The sequence below is a fragment of the Littorina saxatilis genome, linkage group LG9 (assembly GCF_037325665.1).
Source record: "Littorina saxatilis isolate snail1 linkage group LG9, US_GU_Lsax_2.0, whole genome shotgun sequence".
Taxonomy (NCBI): domain Eukaryota; kingdom Metazoa; phylum Mollusca; class Gastropoda; order Littorinimorpha; family Littorinidae; genus Littorina; species Littorina saxatilis.
The window spans coordinates 49,931,852-49,955,357 of NC_090253.1; the positions used below are offsets into that span (position 1 = coordinate 49,931,852).

Genomic DNA, 23,506 nt, shown 5'->3' on the forward strand with positions numbered 1-23,506 from the left:
GGAGAAAGGAACAGAACAGTTCTACACGACGCCATGTTCAGCCATAAAGACGTCATGAAGGAGATCGTGCAGGCATTGCTACAGGCTGGCGCTGACCCTAACGTACGAGATTCAGATGGTGAGACTGTGGTTTGCACGGCTGTTAACTATCGCAACTGGGACTTTGCTTTGCTTCTGTTGATGCACACTAGGGCTGCTGGAACCACTGTTTCACACACATTCCGTAACGGAGAACCGGTCTTGCATTTTGTCTGTAAAAAGGGTCAATCAGACGTTGTGCGTGAACTCTTCACAACACAGACAGACCCACTGGCCACAGACGGTAAGGGTAACACCTTGATCATGGCTGCCTTGGGTGGAGCAGATAGCAAGAATGTACGCGATGATTACTCCATGAAGCCTGAACCCATCACGCCTGGAAGCGAGAAGGAGAATGTAATGCGTGTTCTGATCCAGTCAGGGGTGGCAACGCACCAGGCTCTGTTGTCGCAGTCACAGCTGAGGTCCCTTAAACAGGAAGCCCAAAACGTCACAGTGGACAGTTTCCAAACACCCATGTGGCAAGCAGTAAAGAGACGCAAACTACGAATCGCTAGGATGCTGTATGCTGCAGGTGCATGTTGTCATGAAGAAATCCATGAACTGGTGAATTCTGAATTCATTGGACATAAATTGGAAGAAACAAACCAGCGTGACATCTTGAAGTTTTCGGAAGACTTCTTCAGCCATTTTCATTCGCGTTTTGATTACCAGCCGGATGATGCTAGTGCGTGTTGTCATACAGAAATTCATGAACTGGCAAATTCGGAGTATGTCAGACAAAAAGTAAAACACTTGAGGAATAGCGATCCCTTCCTGGCCTTCCTTAACGACATCTTCAGACATGTTCGTTTCCAGGGGATGCATTATACTGTTGGTATGTGTTGTACTCAAGAACACAATGCCTTTGGGGATGGAAAACTAAACTTTGTCAGAGAAAAAACAGAAGAAATGAAAAACTGGTGTGACATCATGGACTTTCTGGACCACATTTCCAGTCACCCTCGATCCCTTCAGGACATCTGTGCCCTGACAATCTCGCATCTCATCGGCTGCGGGCCACAGCGTGACAAAAGAGTAGCAAGCCTCGGTCTTCCTGACTATCTACGTCGTCGCGTATTACAGGATCACGTGATCAGTTCTGATTTTCTCAAGGACTGCCCTCCTGACCCCGAGGACATTAAAGAACCGTACAGTGGACCCTGGATGTGCGGTGGATGTGGTCCTATTAATCCCGATTTTCTATCCGAGCTTCATAGACCGGTCTGCTCCTGTCAGATTGAAGAAGGTGAATAACTGATAGTCATGATCAATGACATGAATCACCATCAGAAAAGACAGCCGAGGACAGTTTGATCATTAATGATTTGGTCTTATCATGTTTGCATAGGACATTATGGAAGACAGTCAAACAGTTCACAAATTCAATTGCTGAGTTAGAAAAAGTATTATTGCTTGAAGAAAACTAAAACGTTCTGCTAAAAATACTTTTATGAGACAAGGCATACAGAAAAATATTTGTATGACAGGGTGAACTGTCACCAATGATAGAGTGAAGACATTTCACGTTCATTCTTGTTCCTCTCTTTCAGTCCCTGTCTAATTATGTCCTACCGACCCATTGATGCGTGTGCCTGCTGTCAGGATCGCTGTGTTTTGGTAACTTGTAGGCGTTTTAAGATGATGGGCTCTGATTGGTTGATTTTTTAAACTGTTGCACGCGTTCATCATACTGATAAGCTTGAGGCTGCTGCAGTCTCAAAGTAATTTTGGGAGTGTAAAGACCTGTGTACGTGTGGTCTTTTGTGACTTTGGATTGTGTTGTTCAATCGTGATTGAACCAGTTTAACTGTTTTGGTGTGTAGCTGCAGAGATTAGTATTGTGTATTGAGCCACTAACTTCGTTTTGGCCAAGTATGTAGTTGAGGAGTATTTGAAAAGAACTTTTGTGTGTGCCGGAACAAGTGTTGTAACAGCTGGTTTGATTATTATCAATGATGTGACGTTCGCCCGAGGATTGATTGAAGTTTCAATAGCTTCATTGCGACAGAGTTCTACTATACATTTTGGAGTGAACGCGCAACAACAACTCTGCCGTCTGGCATATGTTAAAAAAAAATCACGTTATTGCAACTCCTGACTTTGTGTCTCTATTGAATGTTTCCTGGTCTGTGCACCCCTTCCACTTCACCCTCTCACAAAGTAATTGTTACAAGTCTCGCCAAAGTTTCATTTGAGTACGACGACTGGCGAAATTGTGTTAGTCTGGTAAACATGCGGCAAAAATATGGAACGTTCCCGCTGCACGGTTATACTAGTGACAGTGGTTATTACTCTCACACCATGCTGCGGTCACGAATGACTTGGCATCGCTGTAGCACGTGATCATCACAAAACAATGGATAGAAAATGTAAACTAGTGACCATACGTAAATAAAACATTGGCACTATTTGCAACAATCATTTGTCTGCAGGCATTCAAAGTCATGATTTGTATTTAATGTAAGCTTACCACGAGTTTAAAAACATTTTCCGGAAGATTGCATAACATTTAAAAAAATATCTGTAACAGTACGATATTTTACCTGAAATAGGTCTTGTGTATAGGAACGAGATCCTCATAGTTTCAAAGCGTTGCACTTGGTCGTCCCTGAAATACAGCGCTTCTTGTCGTAATATCCCTATTAAATGACGCAAAACCTCGCCTTTTTTTATTTTACCGCTCATACGTGTAAACCTGTCAACGTAATTCCTTCTTTCCCATTTTACAAACTACTGTTTGGCTTACTGATTTGTCCCAACTAGTTTACAGTGTAGTGTAAGGGAAGAAACTTCTTGTTCTTGACAAATTGAATGTCAGGATTACTTTCCTTGGATTATTCCAAAGTCTTGAACCAATGTGTTCGAATTCTAAGGAATGGTGTGTCCTTTTGTTTATTTAGAAATAAATAAGAGATAAAACATTATATGATGTATGTGAATGTTATTTGTTTTTTTTAATGTTTTCTAGGCTTAGCAGTTTTATTTTTAAGTAGTCAAAGCTATAATTATTACTTAAAGCACGTTTTGTTTCCATTAGCATTTTTGCTGATTCTGCCTCTTGTAGAATCAGACTTTCCATCACAAGAGCCAGATTTTCATGCTCATGATTTCAAAATGTTTTATTCCTAAATCAGGTAAGAATTTGTTTTAATATATTGTGTTGATTTGTTTCTTAGAGTCTCTGTGTATTGTTTTCCAAGTTTATTTGATGCAGGGTTTTGTATTTTTGAAGTATTGCTTGGATTTAATATTTAACATAAGATGGTCATAGAATGTGAAGAACCAGGGGGTCACCAGGAACAAGGGAGAAAATTATTCATTGATAGAAACTGAAGTGACATGATGAAATAGGTATTGTTTTATGAAGATAGAGTTGTAACAGGTGTATTTTAAGAATTAGATGATAAGAATTTCAAGTATAGTTTTGTTTGATATAGTATTTTAGTTTGATAGCTTTTATTTGTGTCACCTTTATGAGTTATGCATCCTGTTGCATGGCTTGAGGAGTTGCTGTGTGTTTACTGTTTATTTGCCTGGAAATGAATGTGTTTTAAGTCTTTAATGATTAGTATGTGGTTGACTGAAATGGAACATAGTCTTTCTTTCGATGAAAAAGGAATCACCATGCAAGTTATGTAAATGTATTATTGGTAAGCATGTGCATTATTTTGTATGCAGCAGGTGTTTTGGTCAAAATTGAATTGAAATGTTTGTCGGTCATTTTGAGAAGAATGTAAGGCATTGGGTGCCGAAGTTTTGGCTTGTCACTGGTGGGCGCAGTCAAGTTTTTATTTGGTCTTGATTGTACTTGGCTTAGAATTCATCAATTAAAGCACAACTTCTTGTTCATGTTCAAAGGAATTTGTAATTATACGGGCACCAGAGGTGGTGATTGAATTCATGTTTCTTATGCGGTTGGATTCTTGTATCATGATTTACATGATATATTTTATAATTAAGTCGTTCCAATTTCTTGTCATAACTATATTTGTATTGTTTTGTATCATGTTTGTCATTTTCTTATGTGAGCATAGTTTTATGTTTGATTGTTTTGGTGACAAAAAAGGTGTTCAGAATAAAACTGAAATTAGTATTCTTTGTTATTACTGTTGTTGAAATATACTTATGTTGTTATTGTTTTGTTTTAGGGGTAACGTTGATCTTTGTTGATCGACCATTTACATTTTCATTGAGTTGCTAATCTCGTTTGAGCTCTGTTTGAGTAGCTTTTGATTTTGGTTTAAAGATAAACATTGTTTGCATTTGTGTAAGTAAACCGAAGACCTCTTTTGATTTTGTAATGTTAGTGAATGAAATTTGGAACACCAAACTCCTCTTGTGTTGCGTTGTGTGGATCGTGAACATCGTTAAACGGTAAACGTTACCTCACCCATACCCTCGGACACATTTGCCTGAACAATTATAACAAGTCTCAGCAGGTTTACATAAGATCGACACCTGCATCAGTAGACATGACACACAAGATGAAATACGCAAAATACCGAAACTAAACAACCTAATCTGCGTAGATAATTGATTTGGCTCAGTTTCTCCTCGAATGTAAAAGTTGCCATGTTGTTGAATTTTTGTTGATGTTTAATCAGTACCTCACGTTTTGTCAGGTAGACTTTGGGGTTACCCTTATCTGGGCGGCGGTCACGTGACCCCTGTAAAACAATAACAATTACAACAACAATAACACTTTATGCTCCATTAGAATGTTACATAAGAATAAGAATTATTAGGACATTTACTGATAGGATAACATCACATAAAACATAGGTCCACGTATATCATAACAAGCACGTGTATGGCATTACCAATAACTCTGACCCAGAGTGCTGTCATCGTATAATATGATAAAATTACAGATACAATATAAACAAGACATCTTTGGTCCGAAACATGTGCCAGATAGCCAAGTAAAGGGCATGTCATGGAATATAACGTTTGAATGAATTGACACAGGAATAATTGTTTTAGTTGAGGTAAGAAAATGGGCGCAATCCTTTTTTTGTGTGCCGAGTTTAGTTAAAAACACGTATCTTTAAGTTTTAACAAGAGTGGAGAGCGAGGTTTGTCTCCCAAAGAATGTGTGATTGTGTGTGTTTGTGTGTGTGTGTGTGTGTGTGTGTATATGTGTGTGTGTGTATGTGTGTGTGTGTGTATTTGTGTGTGTGTGTGTGTGTGTGTGTGCGTGTGTGTGTGTGTGTGTGAAAAACATTTCTCTAAAAGCTACCGAACGGATTGTTATGAAAATTGGTACAGACATTTTTGATTTGTTAAGACAATAGTATATACTCATATTCCAAAAAGAATACACTACTCCTCTGTTTATCCGTAAGATCTGTGTATGTCTGGGAGCGTCGACGTGGCATATTTTCAACAATTGGAGCACATTATCTTTAAGAATGTGTACTAGGTCAGAATTTGTTTCATTTTCTTTCTTTTATTTTTACAGTGGCATGTTAATAGCAATGGATATATCAAAGACGACGCTTTTACTTTGCACTGAGATCGTTGAAAGCCTCTAGACAGTATGAAGGAATTTACTGAAATATCTGCTGAAGGGTATCCCTACAGATTTACATTTTAGTAACACCTGCTACATGTATTATGAATTCCCGATGTAACCATACTCTTAACGACACTGCAATACACCAAAACAGGTTTAATATACCGAAATGAAGTTGTAATCCAAGGAAGGGAACAAAACAAGAAATTACATGTACCTCTTATCATTTCTACGTGGTATGGTATACAGACCATGCTGATTTAATACACTGCAGATTATCTTAGTACGTACACGTATTAGCTCTTATTTTGTGTTAGCTTCGTACATTTTAGTTTTATACATTGCATTGTAGTAGAGTGCTTGTAAGGATGGTTTGCTTTTTCTTGATTCGGATTATATATAAATTGTGTTTTTTTGCAACACTTGTTCTTTCTGCGCATGATTATTATTCTTATATAACGAAGGTGTCAGAAGAACACAAACAAAAAGTAGTGATATTGCCAATTATTCTTTTTTTAAATTTTGTTTTTAAATTTAGGCTTTGTAGGTGGCAACAATTTACTCATATCATACCACATTCCCTTATCTCACAGCAACCTTCTCTGTTCCTATATTTCTGCCTAAACCGATCTGACACTTTGTCTTTTTTTCATTAAATTTCTCCTAAACATATGTGTTTGTTTGTCTCTAAATAGAAACATTTCTGGAAAAAATGGAGAAGTGGGAGGAGGGGGATTGGGAAATATATGTACACCGAACCATCTTTCATGTCTGACAAAAATTAATAAACTGGAGAAAAACATTCATTGAGTTTATGTTAGAGTGTGTGTACGTGTGTGTGTGTGTGTGTGTCTGTGTGTCTGTGTGTTTGTGTTTGTGTGTGCGTGTTTGTGTGTGTGTATGTGTGTGTGTGTGTGTGCGTGTGTGTGTGTGTGCGTGTGTCTCTGTCTGTCTGTGTCTGTGTACTTCCCTGCCCTGGCGTTGCTCTTTTACACCGCAAACATTAAAGGCTGAATGAAAAAAAGTACATCGATTTGAAGTCAAGTACGTTGGCATACTCCCAAAACTACTTTCAGATGAGGAAAACCTGTGATCGAAGGAACAAAAAAACGTTGTAGCGATGTTCTCATGCCACGACTAATAAGCACCCTCAAGTGTTAATCAACTGGAAAAAGAATCTTCATATCTTGCAACAAGCAAGTCAATCAGAGCCAAGTACGTTGGCATTCTCCCAAAACTACTTTCAGATGAGGAAAACATGTGATCGAAGGAACAAAAAAACGTTGTCTGGGAAAACATGTTTTGCAACAAACTGAAGGATCAATAACGAGGAAAATGACACACACTGACAAGGAAAGTAATCATTGCAGCAATGTCCACATGCCAAGACTGGTATAAGCACCTCCAAGTGTTAATCAACTGCATTATGAATCTTCGTAACTTGAAATAAGCAGGTCAATCAGAGCTAAGTAATATTTCAACAGTAAATCTTATTACATGTAACATGTGTATTTTGTTGGTAAGCGAAAATAACCGGTAGAATGTTGGACGCAAGATATCGCCATCATAAAAGCTTATCAAACGTTCAGCAGACTTTGGTGGATGACTTGAAAGACAGCAGATTGATACATCGTTATAGTAGACTTGTCGACAACATTTCAAGAGTTTTTAAAAGCGAGATTTAGAAAATATCTGAGATTGAAACGTTGATGCCAGAATCACGACACATATTGCGTTCGACACATGAAATATCGGTCATAAAAAAAATCAAACAAATCTGTCAATATTAAGATGTGCCGTTTGGTCACCGGTGCAAATTTAAACGAAGTTTAAAGCGTTAAAAGACCCGGATATTCATATATAGACTACAGCCTACAGGTAGTACCAAACAGCGGGCAAGCCACTCTCGGATCCAGTGCCTCTCTGTGAGTGAAGAAAAAGTGAAAGGTTCTAAAAATGTCACCAGGAAAACAGTATGTTTCAACACACCGCGATGTCAACAGGACGGAAGTGAATAAACGTGGACAAGGAAAATCCAGTTTCGCGGTGAATCATACAGTCACACACACACACACAACCTTTCTTATTGAAATGTTTTCTATGAATATTCGATTCAAATTGTCGACGTCACCCAGTTTTTATTTCGTTCTCAATGCCAAGTACACGCCACGCTCATTTAGCTCTCGTGTTTTGAGCTGACGGCCTCGTGTTGTAAGGCTGTCTGACTAGGTGATCTCTCGGGTTGTGTTCTCCTTCTCGTTGCTTGTTAGAGTTTTGTGGCCGTGAACTGACCGACCGGCCTTCTGGACCACTGCCTGCTCTCCGCGCTCTCACCTTGCCAGCAGGTTTCAGTGGACATTCTTGCTTCTAGATGGGCCGTACTGTTGAGGACTGCAAGGTATGGACTACTGCCGTTGTTAGAAAATCACTGTAGTCTTCACAGTCACTTAACAAAGTGTTGCGAATAAGTAGCCGTCTAAAATAAAAAGCACCGCACTGTCAAATTCAAACTGTGAATGTGTGAGAGAGCATTATCATTATTGTACTCTTATCCGACATTGGGTAATTCCCTCTGTACACTGTGTGTGTGTGTATGTGTGTAAGTGTGTGTGTGTGTGTGTGTGTGTGTGTGTGTGTGTGTGTGTGTGTGTGTGTGTGTGTGTGTGTCTGTTTGGCAGTGTATGTGTGTGTCTGTGTATGTGTGTCTGTCTGCGTGTCTTTGTACTTCTCTGTCCTGGCTATGCCTTTTTTCAGCAGTAAACCTTAAAGACTGAATGACAAAACGACTTCGATTTGAAGTCAAGTGCCTTGGCATACTCCCAAACTACTTTCAGATGAGGAAAACGCGCGATCAAAGGAACAAAAAAACGTTGTCTGGGAAAACTGTACGATGAAAAGCGAGGAAAAGGATACACACTGACACGGAAAGTAATGTAGCGATGTTCACATGCCAAGACTAGTCAGCACTTTCAAGTGTTAATCAACTGAATTATGAATCTTGTAATAAGCAGGTCAATCAGAGCTAAGTAATATTTCAACAGTAAATCTCATTACTTATTACCGAGTTCGTTTTTGGAACACGCACAAAGAAGGTCTTAGAAATAATGTTTGAGGGTTCTATTTTTCAAATCTGAATGCTGTTTTTCGTAGTCATTGTAGACCGTAATGTTCTCCAACGTACATTTTCTAGCGTCTGTTATTCGAAGTGTTTTAGCCCTGTACTGCACGGAATTTTCATGCGTTAGCTAGACTGTAGGTTTGATCTGCTCTGACAAACGGGTATCTCTGAAAACTTATTACATAATGAGGACGACCGGAAATCAGGATTTCTGACAGAAGAGCTGGGCGATGCAAACCGCTCGCTGATTAAACTTCATTTAATTATTTGGCATTGTTTCGTAACGGTGTTGATCAAATCATTGCAGGTGTTTCTAAACTACAGTACCGCAAATGTCCCTTGAACTTTTGAAGGTCCAAGTCGCCAGAAAACTCAAAAAATGGCGCCTTGGGTATTTTAATATTACACGTGTGACACAAAAAAAGTGTGCAGTATCTTTTGCGGTTGAGTATATAACAGACAGAGGGGGTACATAGGTAGGAACACACACACACACACACACACACACACCCACACACACACAAACACACTCACAACTGCTCAATCGTTAGAGCACTGGACTTGTGATCCTCGAAGTAAGTGTAGGAATCCAGGCCGTGCCGAACACGAGTCAACATTATGTGACAACTCAGAAACGATATCCATGCCCCACCCCCGTGTCAGCGCCATTCCAGGCAACAGACCTGGGTAAATCTGCCACAGGTACAGGTGGCAGATGACACCTAAACACGCACACACGTGGATAGCGCACCTCTTGTTGCTACTAGCTTTCTACTTTAATTAATTAATGAAGTAATTAATTAAGTAGATGTGTACTGCCGGGCAGTACATACCCCAAGCGAAGTCGTCCATCTGTGTGTACATGATTCTCTCTCTCTCTCTCTCTCTCTCTCTCTCTCTCTCTCTCTCTCTCTCTCTCTCTCTCTCTCTCTCTCTCTCTCTCTCTCTCTCTCTCTCTCTCTCTCTCTCTCTCTCTCTCTGTCTTAAAATGTGTCATCGATGACGTGTTTTCATACTTGCTAATGCGGCAGGCTAATCATGACGTCAAATTGAAACTTCTTGAAGTCTCTCAGAAAGGGACATGAAAACCATGTGGGGGTTACTGGTTTGGGCTGAAAAAAAACCCAACTCCACCTAAAATTCAAGCGCCTATGGGGCTGAATTATGCAGCATAAATTGTGAAACATCAGGATATCTCACACTTTCAATTCTGCCATCATGTCAAATCTGACAACAAACCTACCCACAAAATGTCATAAATATCGGTGTAGAATTGAGACTTAACGGTTTTTAACTGCCAAAAATAAGTTTTTTTGACTGGAATAGTTTGTCTTGAAATTCAGTTTGGGACAACGGACCCACCCACTAAATTTCATAAAGATAGGTGAAAATTTAAATGTAACGGTTTTTAACTGCCAAAATTATGTTTTTCTTCTGGAAAAGTATGGAGTGAAAATCAGTTGGGGACAACGAACCTACCCACAAAATTTCATAAATATCGATGAAGAATTGAGATTTAACGGTTTTTAACTGCCAAAAATAAGGTTTTTTGTCTGGAAAAGTATGTCTTAAAATTCAGTTTGGGACAACGGACCCACCCACTAAATTTCATAAAGATAGGTGAAGAATTGAAATTTAACGTTTTTTAACTGCCAAAATTATGTCTTTCTTCTGGAAAAGTATAGAGTGAAAATCAGTTGGGGACAACGAACCTACCCACAAAATTTCATAAATATCGGTGAAGAATTGAAATTTAACGGTTTTTAACTGCCAAAATTATGTTTTTCTTCTGGAAAAGTATGGAGTGAAAATAAGTTGGGGACAACAAACCTACCTTTAAAATTTCATAAGAATCAGTGAAGAAATAGGATTTAACGATTTTTTAACGGCCATTAAATCATTGGTGATGTCATCATAACCCAGTCGTTGTAGTTGTCGTCGTAGTTGTTGGTGTTGTTGTTGTCATGTTCGTTGTCGTGATTGTTGTTGTTCTCGTGTTGTTGTTGTTGTTGTTGTTGTTGTTGTTGTTGTTGTTGTTGTTGTTGTCGTCGTCGTCGTCGATGTCATTTCTTGTTGTTGTTGTTATCGTCGTCGTCGTCGTCATCGTTGTCAGAGGTTATTTCTAAAGATTTCATTGATAGTCTTTGTTCTCGTCACCAAGACTTGCTAAGAACAAGCTTGGAACAGCAAGAGTTCCAAGAACAAGATTAGAACAACTCATTACATCATTACCAGTACGTCATTTGTATTTAGAACACACTTTAGAAAAAAACTCTTCAGCTACAAACCAGTCACCCTCACATGTCCGAGGTGTTTGTCTAAACCACTTACTGAAATGTTTTGAGGTTTAATGACCATACACATGTTGAACCGGTGAGTGTCTTCCGCTGCTTAATTCGCAAATAACTATTTTATTAAAGTCCGCTTGAAACGCTCAAAGATGAAATTCCATGTTAAAAAGTGACAAAAGTTTCACATTTTCCCGTTGTAACAGCTTCCGATGATATTATATGAAAATTCTGATCCTCTGAGAGGATTCCCCGAAACAAAATCAGTTTGTACGCCTAATTTTAATAGAATTGTCCAAACAGTATCGCTAATATTGTGCTAAAAGATGAATTCTAGAACAATGTCCAGACAGACACCACTTGGCAAAAAAAATTTCAGTGCTGGGAGATGAAAAAAAAAACTACCTCGCTACGCGCGGGCTCCGCCCGCGCTCCGCTTGGATTAAGTAGATGTGTACTGCCGGGCAGTACATACCCCAAGCGAAGTCGTCCATCTGTGTGTACATGATTCTCTCTCTCTCTCTCTCTCTCTCTCTCTCTCTCTCTCTCTCTCTCTCTCTCTCTCTCTCTCTCTCTCTCTCTCTCTCTCTCTCTCTCTCTCTCTCTCTGTCTTAAAATGTGTCATCGATGACGTGTTTTCATACTTGCTAATGCGGCAGGCTAATCATGACGTCAAATTGAAACTTCTTGAAGTCTCTCAGAAAGGGACATGAAAACCATGTGGGGGTTACTGGTTTGGGCTGAAAAAAAAACCCAACTCCACCTAAAATTCAAGCGCCTATGGGGCTGAATTATGCAGCATAAATTGTGAAACATCAGGATATCTCACACTTTCAATTCTGCCATCATGTCAAATCTGACAACAAACCTACCCACAAAATGTCATAAATATTGGTGTAGAATTGAGACTTAACGGTTTTTAACTGCCAAAAATAAGTTTTTTTGACTGGAATAGTTTGTCTTGAAATTCAGTTTGGGACAACGGACCCACCCACTAAATTTCATAAAGATAGGTGAAAATTTAAATGTAACGGTTTTTAACTGCCAAAATTATGTTTTTCTTCTGGAAAAGTATGGAGTGAAAATCAGTTGGGGACAACGAACCTACCCACAAAATTTCATAAATATCGATGAAGAATTGAGATTTAACGGTTTTTAACTGCCAAAAATAAGGTTTTTTGTCTGGAAAAGTATGTCTTAAAATTCAGTTTGGGACAACGGACCCACCCACTAAATTTCATAAAGATAGGTGAAGAATTGAAATTTAACGTTTTTTAACTGCCAAAATTATGTCTTTCTTCTGGAAAAGTATAGAGTGAAAATCAGTTGGGGACAACGAACCTACCCACAAAATTTCATAAATATCGGTGAAGAATTGAAATTTAACGGTTTTTAACTGCCAAAATTATGTTTTTCTTCTGGAAAAGTATGGAGTGAAAATAAGTTGGGGACAACAAACCTACCTTTAAAATTTCATAAGAATCAGTGAAGAAATAGGATTTAACGATTTTTTTAACAGCCTTGACACTGAACATTTGATAAATCATTGGTGATGTCATCATAACCCAGTCGTTGTAGTTGTCGTCGTAGTTGTTGGTGTTGTTGTTGTCATGTTCGTTGTCGTGATTGTTGTTGTTCTCGTGTTGTTGTTTTTGTTGTTGTTGTTGTTGTTGTTGTTGTTGTTGTCGTCGTCGTCGTCGATGTCATTTGTTGTTGTTGTTGTTATCGTCGTCGTCGTCGTCATCGTCGTCGTTGTCAGAGGTTATTTCTAAAGATTTCATTGATAGTCTTTGTTCTCGTCACCAAGACTTGCTAAGAACAAGCTTGGAACAGCAAGAGTTCCAAGAACAAGATTAGAACAACTCATTACATCATTACCAGTACGTCATTTGTATTTAGAACACACTTTAGAAAAAAACTCTTCAGCTACAAACCAGTCACCCTCACATGTCCGAGGTGTTTGTCTAAACCACTTACTGAAATGTTTTGAGGTTTAATGACCATACACATGTTGAACCGGTGAGTGTCTTCCGCTGCTTAATTCGCAAATAACTATTTTATTAAAGTCCGCTTGAAACGCTCAAAGATGAAATTCCATGTTAAAAAGTGACAAAAGTTTCACATTTTCCCGTTGTAACAGCTTCCGATGATATTATATGAAAATTCTGATCCTCTGAGAGGATTCCCCGAAACAAAATCAGTTTGTACGCCTAATTTTAATAGAATTGTCCAAACAGTGTCGCTAATATTGTGCTAAAAGATGAATTCTAGAACAATGTCCAGACAGACACCACTTGGCAAAAAAATTTTCAGTGCTGGGAGATGAAAAAAAAAACTACCTCGCTACGCGCGGGCTCCGCCCGCGCTCCGCTTGGATTAAGTAGATGTGTACTGCCGGGCAGTACATACCCCAAGCGAAGTCGTCCATCTGTGTGTACATGATTCTCTCTCTCTCTCTCTCTCTCTCTCTCTCTCTCTCTCTCTCTCTCTCTCTCTCTCTCTCTCTCTCTCTCTCTCTCTCTGTCTTAAAATGTGTCATCGATGACGTGTTTTCATACTTGCTAATGCGGCAGGCTAATCATGACGTCAAATTGAAACTTCTTGAAGTCTCTCAGAAAGGGACATGAAAACCATGTGGAGGTTACTGGTTTGGGCTGAAAAAAAACCCAACTCCACCTAAAATTCAAGCGCCTATGGGGCTGAATTATGCAGCATAAATTGTGAAACATCAGGATATCTCACACTTTCAATTCTGCCATCATGTCAAATCTGACAACAAACCTACCCACAAAATGTCATAAATATCGGTGTAGAATTGAGACTTAACGGTTTTTAACTGCCAAAAATAAGTTTTTTTGACTGGAATAGTTTGTCTTGAAATTCAGTTTGGGACAACGGACCCACCCACTAAATTTCATAAAGATAGGTGAAAATTTAAATGTAACGGTTTTTAACTGCCAAAATTATGTTTTTCTTCTGGAAAAGTATGGAGTGAAAATCAGTTGGGGACAACGAACCTACCCACAAAATTTCATAAATATCGATGAAGAATTGAGATTTAACGGTTTTTAACTGCCAAAAATAAGGTTTTTTGTCTGGAAAAGTATGTCTTAAAATTCAGTTTGGGACAACGGACCCACCCACTAAATTTCATAAAGATAGGTGAAGAATTGAAATTTAACGTTTTTTAACTGCCAAAATTATCTCTTTCTTCTGGAAAAGTATAGAGTGAAAATCAGTTGGGGACAACGAACCTACCCACAAAATTTCATAAATATCGGTGAAGAATTGAAATTTAACGGTTTTTAACTGCCAAAATTATGTTTTTCTTCTGGAAAAGTATGGAGTGAAAATAAGTTGGGGACAACAAACCTACCTTTAAAATTTCATAAGAATCAGTGAAGAAATAGGATTTAACGATTTTTTAACGGCCTTTAAATCATTGGTGATGTCATCATAACCCAGTCGTTGTAGTTGTCGTCGTAGTTGTTGGTGTTGTTGTTGTCATGTTCGTTGTCGTGATTGTTGTTGTTCTCGTGTTGTTGTTTTTGTTGTTGTTGTTGTTGTTGTTGTTGTTGTTGTTGTTGTTGTTGTTGTTGTCGTCGTCGTCGTCGATGTCATTTGTTGTTGTTGTTGTTATCGTCGTCGTCGTCGTCGTTGTCAGAGGTTATTTCTAAAGATTTCATTGATAGTCTTTGTTCTCGTCACCAAGACTTGCTAAGAACAAGCTTGGAACAGCAAGAGTTCCAAGAACAAGATTAGAACAACTCATTACATCATTACCAGTACGTCATTTGTATTTAGAACACACTTTAGAAAAAAACTCTTCAGCTACAAACCAGTCACCCTCACATGTCCGAGGTGTTTGTCTAAACCACTTACTGAAATGTTTTGAGGTTTAATGACCATACACATGTTGAACCGGTGAGTGTCTTCCGCTGCTTAATTCGCAAATAACTATTTTATTAAAGTCCGCTTGAAACGCTCAAAGATGAAATTCCATGTTAAAAAGTGACAAAAGTTTCACATTTTCCCGTTGTAACAGCTTCCGATGATATTATATGAAAATTCTGATCCTCTGAGAGGATTCCCCGAAACAAAATCAGTTTGTACGCCTAATTTTAATAGAATTGTCCAAATATAGCTAATATTGTGCTAAAAGATGAATTCTAGAACAATGTCCAGACAGACACCACTTGGCCAAAAAATTTTCAGTGCTGGGAGATGAAAAAAAAAACTACCTCGCTACGCGCGGGCTCCGCCCGCGCTCCGCTTGGATTAAGTAGATGTGTACTGCCGGGCAGTACATACCCCAAGCGAAGTCGTCCATCTGTGTGTACATGATTCTCTCTCTCTCTCTCTCTCTCTCTCTCTCTCTCTCTCTCTGTCTTAAAATGTGTCATCGATGACGTGTTTTCATACTTGCTAATGCGGCAGGCTAATCATGACGTCAAATTGAAACTTCTTGAAGTCTCTCAGAAAGGGACATGAAAACCATGTGGGGGTTACTGGTTTGGGCTGAAAAAAAAACCCAACTCCACCTAAAATTCAAGCGCCTATGGGGCTGAATTATGCAGCATAAATTGTGAAACATCAGGATATCTCACACTTTCAATTCTGCCATCATGTCAAATCTGACAACAAACCTACCCACAAAATGTCATAAATATTGGTGTAGAATTGAGACTTAACGGTTTTTAACTGCCAAAAATAAGTTTTTTTGACTGGAATAGTTTGTCTTGAAATTCAGTTTGGGACAACGGACCCACCCACTAAATTTCATAAAGATAGGTGAAAATTTAAATGTAACGGGTTTTAACTGCCAAAATTATGTTTTTCTTCTGGAAAAGTATGGAGTGAAAATCAGTTGGGGACAACGAACCTACCCACAAAATTTCATAAATATCGATGAAGAATTGAGATTTAACGGTTTTTAACTGCCAAAAATAAGGTTTTTTGTCTGGAAAAGTATGTCTTAAAATTCAGTTTGGGACAACGGACCCACCCACTAAATTTCATAAAGATAGGTGAAGAATTGAAATTTAACGTTTTTTAACTGCCAAAATTATCTCTTTCTTCTGGAAAAGTATAGAGTGAAAATCAGTTGGGGACAACGAACCTACCCACAAAATTTCATAAATATCGGTGAAGAATTGAAATTTAACGGTTTTTAACTGCCAAAATTATGTTTTTCTTCTGGAAAAGTATGGAGTGAAAATAAGTTGGGGACAACAAACCTACCTTTAAAATTTCATAAGAATCAGTGAAGAAATAGGATTTACCGATTTTTTAACGGCCTTTAAATCATTGGTGATGTCATCATAACCCAGTCGTTGTAGTTGTCGTCGTAGTTGTTGGTGTTGTTGTTGTCATGTTCGTTGTCGTGATTGTTGTTGTTCTCGTGTTGTTGTTTTTGTTGTTGTTGTTGTTGTTGTTGTTGTTGTTGTTGTTGTTGTCGTCGTCGTCGTCGATGTCATTTGTTGTTGTTGTTGTTATCGTCGTCGTCGTCGTCGTTGTCAGAGGTTATTTCTAAAGATTTCATTGATAGTCTTTGTTCTCGTCACCAAGACTTGCTAAGAACAAGCTTGGAACAGCAAGAGTTCCAAGAACAAGATTAGAACAACTCATTACATCATTACCAGTACGTCATTTGTATTTAGAACACACTTTAGAAAAAAACTCTTCAGCTACAAACCAGTCACCCTCACATGTCCGAGGTGTTTGTCTAAACCACTTACTGAAATGTTTTGAGGTTTAATGACCATACACATGTTGAACCGGTGAGTGTCTTCCGCTGCTTAATTCGCAAATAACTATTTTATTAAAGTCCGCTTGAAACGCTCAAAGATGAAATTCCATGTTAAAAAGTGACAAAAGTTTCACATTTTCCCGTTGTAACAGCTTCCGATGATATTATATGAAAATTCTGATCCTCTGAGAGGATTCCCCGAAACAAAATCAGTTTGTACGCCTAATTTTAATAGAATTGTCCAAACAGTATCGCTAATATTGTGCTAAAAGATGAATTCTAGAACAATGTCCAGACAGACACCACTTGGCAAAAAAAATTTCAGTGCTGGGAGATGAAAAAAAAAACTACCTCGCTACGCGCGGGCTCCGCCCGCGCTCCGCTTGGATTAAGTAGATGTGTACTGCCGGGCAGTACATACCCCAAGCGAAGTCGTCCATCTGTGTGTACATGATTCTCTCTCTCTCTCTCTCTCTCTCTCTCTCTCTCTCTCTCTCTCTCTCTCTCTCTCTCTGTCTTAAAATGTGTCATCGATGACGTGTTTTCATACTTGCTAATGCGGCAGGCTAATCATGACGTCAAATTGAAACTTCTTGAAGTCTCTCAGAAAGGGACATGAAAACCATGTGGGGGTTACTGGTTTGGGCTGAAAAAAAAACCCAACTCCACCTAAAATTCAAGCGCCTATGGGGCTGAATTATGCAGCATAAATTGTGAAACATCAGGATATCTCACACTTTCAATTCTGCCATCATGTCAAATCTGACAACAAACCTACCCACAAAATGTCATAAATATTGGTGTAGAATTGAGACTTAACGGTTTTTAACTGCCAAAAATAAGTTTTTTTGACTGGAATAGTTTGTCTTGAAATTCAGTTTGGGACAACGGACCCACCCACTAAATTTCATAAAGATAGGTGAAAATTTAAATGTAACGGTTTTTAACTGCCAAAATTATGTTTTTCTTCTGGAAAAGTATGGAGTGAAAATCAGTTGGGGACAACGAACCTACCCACAAAATTTCATAAATATCGATGAAGAATTGAGATTTAACGGTTTTTAACTGCCAAAAATAAGGTTTTTTTGTCTGGAAAAGTATGTCTTAAAATTCAGTTTGGGACAACGGACCCACCCACTAAATTTCATAAAGATAGGTGAAGAATTGAAATTTAACGTTTTTTAACTGCCAAAATTATCTCTTTCTTCTGGAAAAGTATAGAGTGAAAATCAGTTGGGGACAACGAACCTACCCACAAAATTTCATAAATATCGGTGAAGAATTGAAATTTAACGGTTTTTAACTGCCAAAATTATGTTTTTCTTCTGGAAAAGTATGGAGTGAAAATAAGTTGGGGACAACAAACCTACCTTTAAAATTTCATAAGAATCAGTGAAGAAATAGGATTTAACGATTTTTTAACAGCCTTGACACTGAACATTTGATAAATCATTGGTGATGTCATCATAACCCAGTCGTTGTAGTTGTCGTCGTAGTTGTTGGTGTTGTTGTTGTCATGTTCGTTGTCGTGATTGTTGTTGTTCTCGTGTTGTTGTTTTTGTTGTTGTTGTTGTTGTTGTTGTTGTCGTCGTCGTCGTCGATGTCATTTGTTGTTGTTGTTGTTATCGTCGTCGTCGTCGTCATCGTCGTCGTTGTCAGAGGTTATTTCTAAAGATTTCATTGATAGTCTTTGTTCTCGTCACCAAGACTTGCTAAGAACAAGCTTGGAACAGCAAGAGTTCCAAGAACAAGATTAGAACAACTCATTACATCATTACCAGTACGTCATTTGTATTTAGAACACACTTTAGAAAAAAACTCTTCAGCTACAAACCAGTCACCCTCACATGTCCGAGGTGTTTGTCTAAACCACTTACTGAAATGTTTTGAGGTTTAATGACCATACACATGTTGAACCGGTGAGTGTCTTCCGCTGCTTAATTCGCAAATAACTATTTTATTAAAGTCCGCTTGAAACGCTCAAAGATGAAATTCCATGTTAAAAAGTGACAAAAGTTTCACATTTTCCCGTTGTAACAGCTTCCGATGATATTATATGAAAATTCTGATCCTCTGAGAGGATTCCCCGAAACAAAATCAGTTTGTACGCCTAATTTTAATAGAATTGTCCAAACAGTGTCGCTAATATTGTGCTAAAAGATGAATTCTAGAACAATGTCCAGACAGACACCACTTGGCAAAAAAATTTTCAGTGCTGGGAGATGAAAAAAAAAACTACCTCGCTACGCGCGGGCTCCGCCCGCGCTCCGCTTGGATTAAGTAGATGTGTACTGCCGGGCAGTACATACCCCAAGCGAAGTCGTCCATCTGTGTGTACATGATTCTCTCTCTCTCTCTCTCTCTCTCTCTCTCTCTCTCTCTCTCTCTCTCTCTCTCTCTCTCTCTCTCTCTCTCTCTCTCTCTCTCTCTCTCTCTCTCTCTCTGTCTTAAAATGTGTCATCGATGACGTGTTTTCATACTTGCTAATGCGGCAGGCTAATCATGACGTCAAATTGAAACTTCTTGAAGTCTCTCAGAAAGGGACATGAAAACCATGTGGAGGTTACTGGTTTGGGCTGAAAAAAAACCCAACTCCACCTAAAATTCAAGCGCCTATGGGGCTGAATTATGCAGCATAAATTGTGAAACATCAGGATATCTCACACTTTCAATTCTGCCATCATGTCAAATCTGACAACAAACCTACCCACAAAATGTCATAAATATCGGTGTAGAATTGAGACTTAACGGTTTTTAACTGCCAAAAATAAGTTTTTTTGACTGGAATAGTTTGTCTTGAAATTCAGTTTGGGACAACGGACCCACCCACTAAATTTCATAAAGATAGGTGAAAATTTAAATGTAACGGTTTTTAACTGCCAAAATTATGTTTTTCTTCTGGAAAAGTATGGAGTGAAAATCAGTTGGGGACAACGAACCTACCCACAAAATTTCATAAATATCGATGAAGAATTGAGATTTAACGGTTTTTAACTGCCAAAAATAAGGTTTTTTGTCTGGAAAAGTATGTCTTAAAATTCAGTTTGGGACAACGGACCCACCCACTAAATTTCATAAAGATAGGTGAAGAATTGAAATTTAACGTTTTTTAACTGCCAAAATTATGTCTTTCTTCTGGAAAAGTATAGAGTGAAAATCAGTTGGGGACAACGAACCTACCCACAAAATTTCATAAATATCGGTGAAGAATTGAAATTTAACGGTTTTTAACTGCCAAAATTATGTTTTTCTTCTGGAAAAGTATGGAGTGAAAATAAGTTGGGGACAACAAACCTACCTTTAAAATTTCATAAGAATCAGTGAAGAAATAGGATTTAACGATTTTTTAACAGCCTTGACACTGAACATTTGATAAATCATTGGTGATGTCATCATAACCCAGTCGTTGTAGTTGTCGTCGTAGTTGTTGGTGTTGTTGTTGTCATGTTCGTTGTCGTGATTGTTGTTGTTCTCGTGTTGTTGTTTTTGTTGTTGTTGTTGTTGTTGTTGTCGTCGTCGTCGTCGATGTCATTTGTTGTTGTTGTTGTTATCGTCGTCGTCGTCGTCATCGTCGTCGTTGTCAGAGGTTATTTCTAAAGATTTCATTGATAGTCTTTGTTCTCGTCACCAAGACTTGCTAAGAACAAGCTTGGAACAGCAAGAGTTCCAAGAACAAGATTAGAACAACTCATTACATCATTACCAGTACGTCATTTGTATTTAGAACACACTTTAGAAAAAAACTCTTCAGCTACAAACCAGTCACCCTCACATGTCCGAGGTGTTTGTCTAAACCACTTACTGAAATGTTTTGAGGTTTAATGACCATACACATGTTGAACCGGTGAGTGTCTTCCGCTGCTTAATTCGCAAATAACTATTTTATTAAAGTCCGCTTGAAACGCTCAAAGATGAAATTCCATGTTAAAAAGTGACAAAAGTTTCACATTTTCCCGTTGTAACAGCTTCCGATGATATTATATGAAAATTCTGATCCTCTGAGAGGATTCCCCGAAACAAAATCAGTTTGTACGCCTAATTTTAATAGAATTGTCCAAACAGTGTCGCTAATATTGTGCTAAAAGATGAATTCTAGAACAATGTTCACAGACAGACACCACTTGGCAAAAAAAATTTCAGTGCTGGGAGATGAAAAAAAAAACTACCTCGCTGCGGAGCCCGCGCTCCGCTTGGATAATCAATATAAAAACACTGTCATGTCATAGCGTATCTGTGGCATACATCATGTACATATGCACGCTCCCAGATTCCCCAGCCTTACTCTGTGTGACAGTCTCTGTGATCGTGTTCACGTGCGTGATCTCTGTCGTCAGAATTGATTGAAAGGTACGTAAGATTACGTTTACTTTGCGGGGTGACAGGAGCAGTGGCCTAGTGGATAAAACATCCGCATTCTAATCGGAGGGTCGTGAGTTCAAATCCCGGCCGCGGCTGCCTGGTGGGTTCTTCTTCTTATTATTCTTCGTTCATGGGCTGAAACTCCCATGTGCACTGATACTATTGCATGTGTGCACTCATACTATTGCATGAGTTGGAATAGACCGACACGGTTGGCCTAGTGGTAAGGCGTCCGCCCCGTGATCGGGAGGTCGTGGAACCCCGGCCGGGTCATACATAAGACTTTAAAATTGGCAATCTAGTTGCTGCTCCGCCTGGCGTCTGGCATTATGGGGTTAGTGCTAGGACTGGTTGGTCCGGTGTCATAATAATGTGACTCGATGAGACATGAAGCCTGTGCTGCGACTTCTGTCTTGTGTGTGGCGCACGTTATATGTCAAAGCAGCACCGCCCTGATATGGCCCTTCGTGGTCGGCTGGGCGTTAAGCAAACAAACAAACAAAAAAATGAGTTGGAATTTACGTGTATGGTCGTTTTTACCCCGCATTTCAGGCAGCATACGCCGCCTCGCGCCCCCTAATTGGCGTACAGGCGCGTCCCCCGGGTGGTGGATGGGGGAGCCTTTTCTATTAACTTCTGAGAGAAGGTCGCATCACTCTCGATGCCGTGAACCTAATTAGGATATTTTTCGTGTTTCTTCTCTATTTCTGCCCCCCCCCCTAAGTCCTTTTACTGACCTTTTCTAACCCATCAAATTATCCACCTTTTTTTTCAAAGTATGGTGAATTTCGAGTTTTTCATGTGTGACCAGTGTGTAGCCTATTTGCCTGTGATAATAGTTTTACTGTGAGCTGTGATAATAGTTTTACTGTGATCCATTTTCTCATCCTTGACAGTAGAGTTTCGATTTAGCTTTTGTGTTCCCTTTGGGTGACGTTCCTGATTTTGTTTATTGAAATTGGTTTAATTCAAATATGTGTAATGTTAAACTTGTGGGGTCCTGATTTGGCCTTTATGGTCCGCTGGACCATAAAAGCAACAGATCAAATCAAAAGCATACGCCGATTTCGAGGGAAGCATGCGGGGTTTTTACATTTAGTCAAGTTATGACTAAATGTTTTAACATCGAGGGGGGAATCGAGACGAGGTGTATGTGTGTGTGTCTGTGCGTGTGTGTGTGTGTGTGTGTGTGTAGAGCGATTCAGACGAAACTACTGGACCGATCTTTATGAAATTTGACATGAGAGTTCCTGGGTATGATTTCCCCGGACGTTTTTATCATTTTTTCGATAAATGTCTTTGATGACGTCATATCCGGCTTTTCGTGAAAGTTGAGGCGGCACTGTCACGCCCTCAGTTTTCAACCAAATTGGTTGAAATTTTGGTCAAGTAATCTCCGACGAAGCCCGGACTTCGGTATTGCATTTCAGCTTGGTGGCTTAAAAATTAATCAATGACTTTGGTCATTAAAAATCTGAAAATTGTAAAAAAACAAAATTTTTTTATAAAACGATCCAAATTTACGTTCATCTTATTCTCCATCATTTTCTGATTCCAAAAACATATAAATATGTTATATTTGGATGAAAAACAAGCTCTGAAAATTAAATATATAAAAATTATGATCAAAATTTCTTTTTTGAAATCAATTTAAAAACACTTTCATCTTATTCCTTGTCGGTTCCTGATTCCAAAAACATATAGATATGATATGTTTGGATTAAAAACACGCTCAGAAAGTTAAAACGAAGAGAGGTACAGAAAAGCGTGCTATCCTTCTCAGCGCAACTACTACCCCGCTCTTCTTGTCAATTTCACTGCCTTTGCCACGGGCGGTGGAGTGACGATGCTACGAGTATACGGTCTTGCTGCGTTGCGTTGCCTTCAGTTTCATTCTGTGAGTTCGACAGCTACTTGACTAAATGTTGTATTTTCGCCTTACGCGACTTGTTTCTTGTTTCTATAACTCACCGAACTCTGACATGGATTACAGAATCTTTTCCGTGCGCACTTGATCATGTGCTTGCGTGTACACACGAATGGGGATAATAAGGCACTGACAGGTATGTATATAAGTTGACCTGGTAGATCAAAACAATCTCCACCCTTAACCCACCAGGCTGCCCCGGCCGGGATTCGAACTCCCGACCTTCCCATAGTCTTACTACTGTGCCCAGCCCATGAACGAAACAAACAAAATAACTGTTAGCGGTATTCTCATGTTGACGGGCCGGACTGGTCCTATTCATTTCCAAGTTGATTCCCAAAAGCTACACTAAAACCGTGAAATGCTATCTGTCTATAGAGAAATAATCTTGAAACTAACGCTGGATGTATTGTATTTCTATGTTACATTGCTCCTACGAATGCTGGATGAATTTTTACATGTGGACCAA

At 38.9% G+C, this 23,506-nt stretch overlaps 1 protein-coding gene across 1 annotated transcript in view; it reads left to right on the plus strand.

The window, feature by feature from the left end:
- The window catches only part of LOC138976351 (uncharacterized), a 13,125-nt gene extending 6,740 nt beyond the window's left edge, over window positions 1-6,385 (plus strand). The window contains exon 2 of the mRNA XM_070349213.1: window positions 1-6,385. This exon is cut by the window's left edge and continues 1,335 nt beyond it. Coding sequence (XP_070205314.1) covers window positions 1-1,335 — 1,335 coding nt within the window. The 3' untranslated portion in view covers window positions 1,336-6,385.
- The last annotated feature ends 17,121 nt before the right edge of the window (window positions 6,386-23,506 follow it).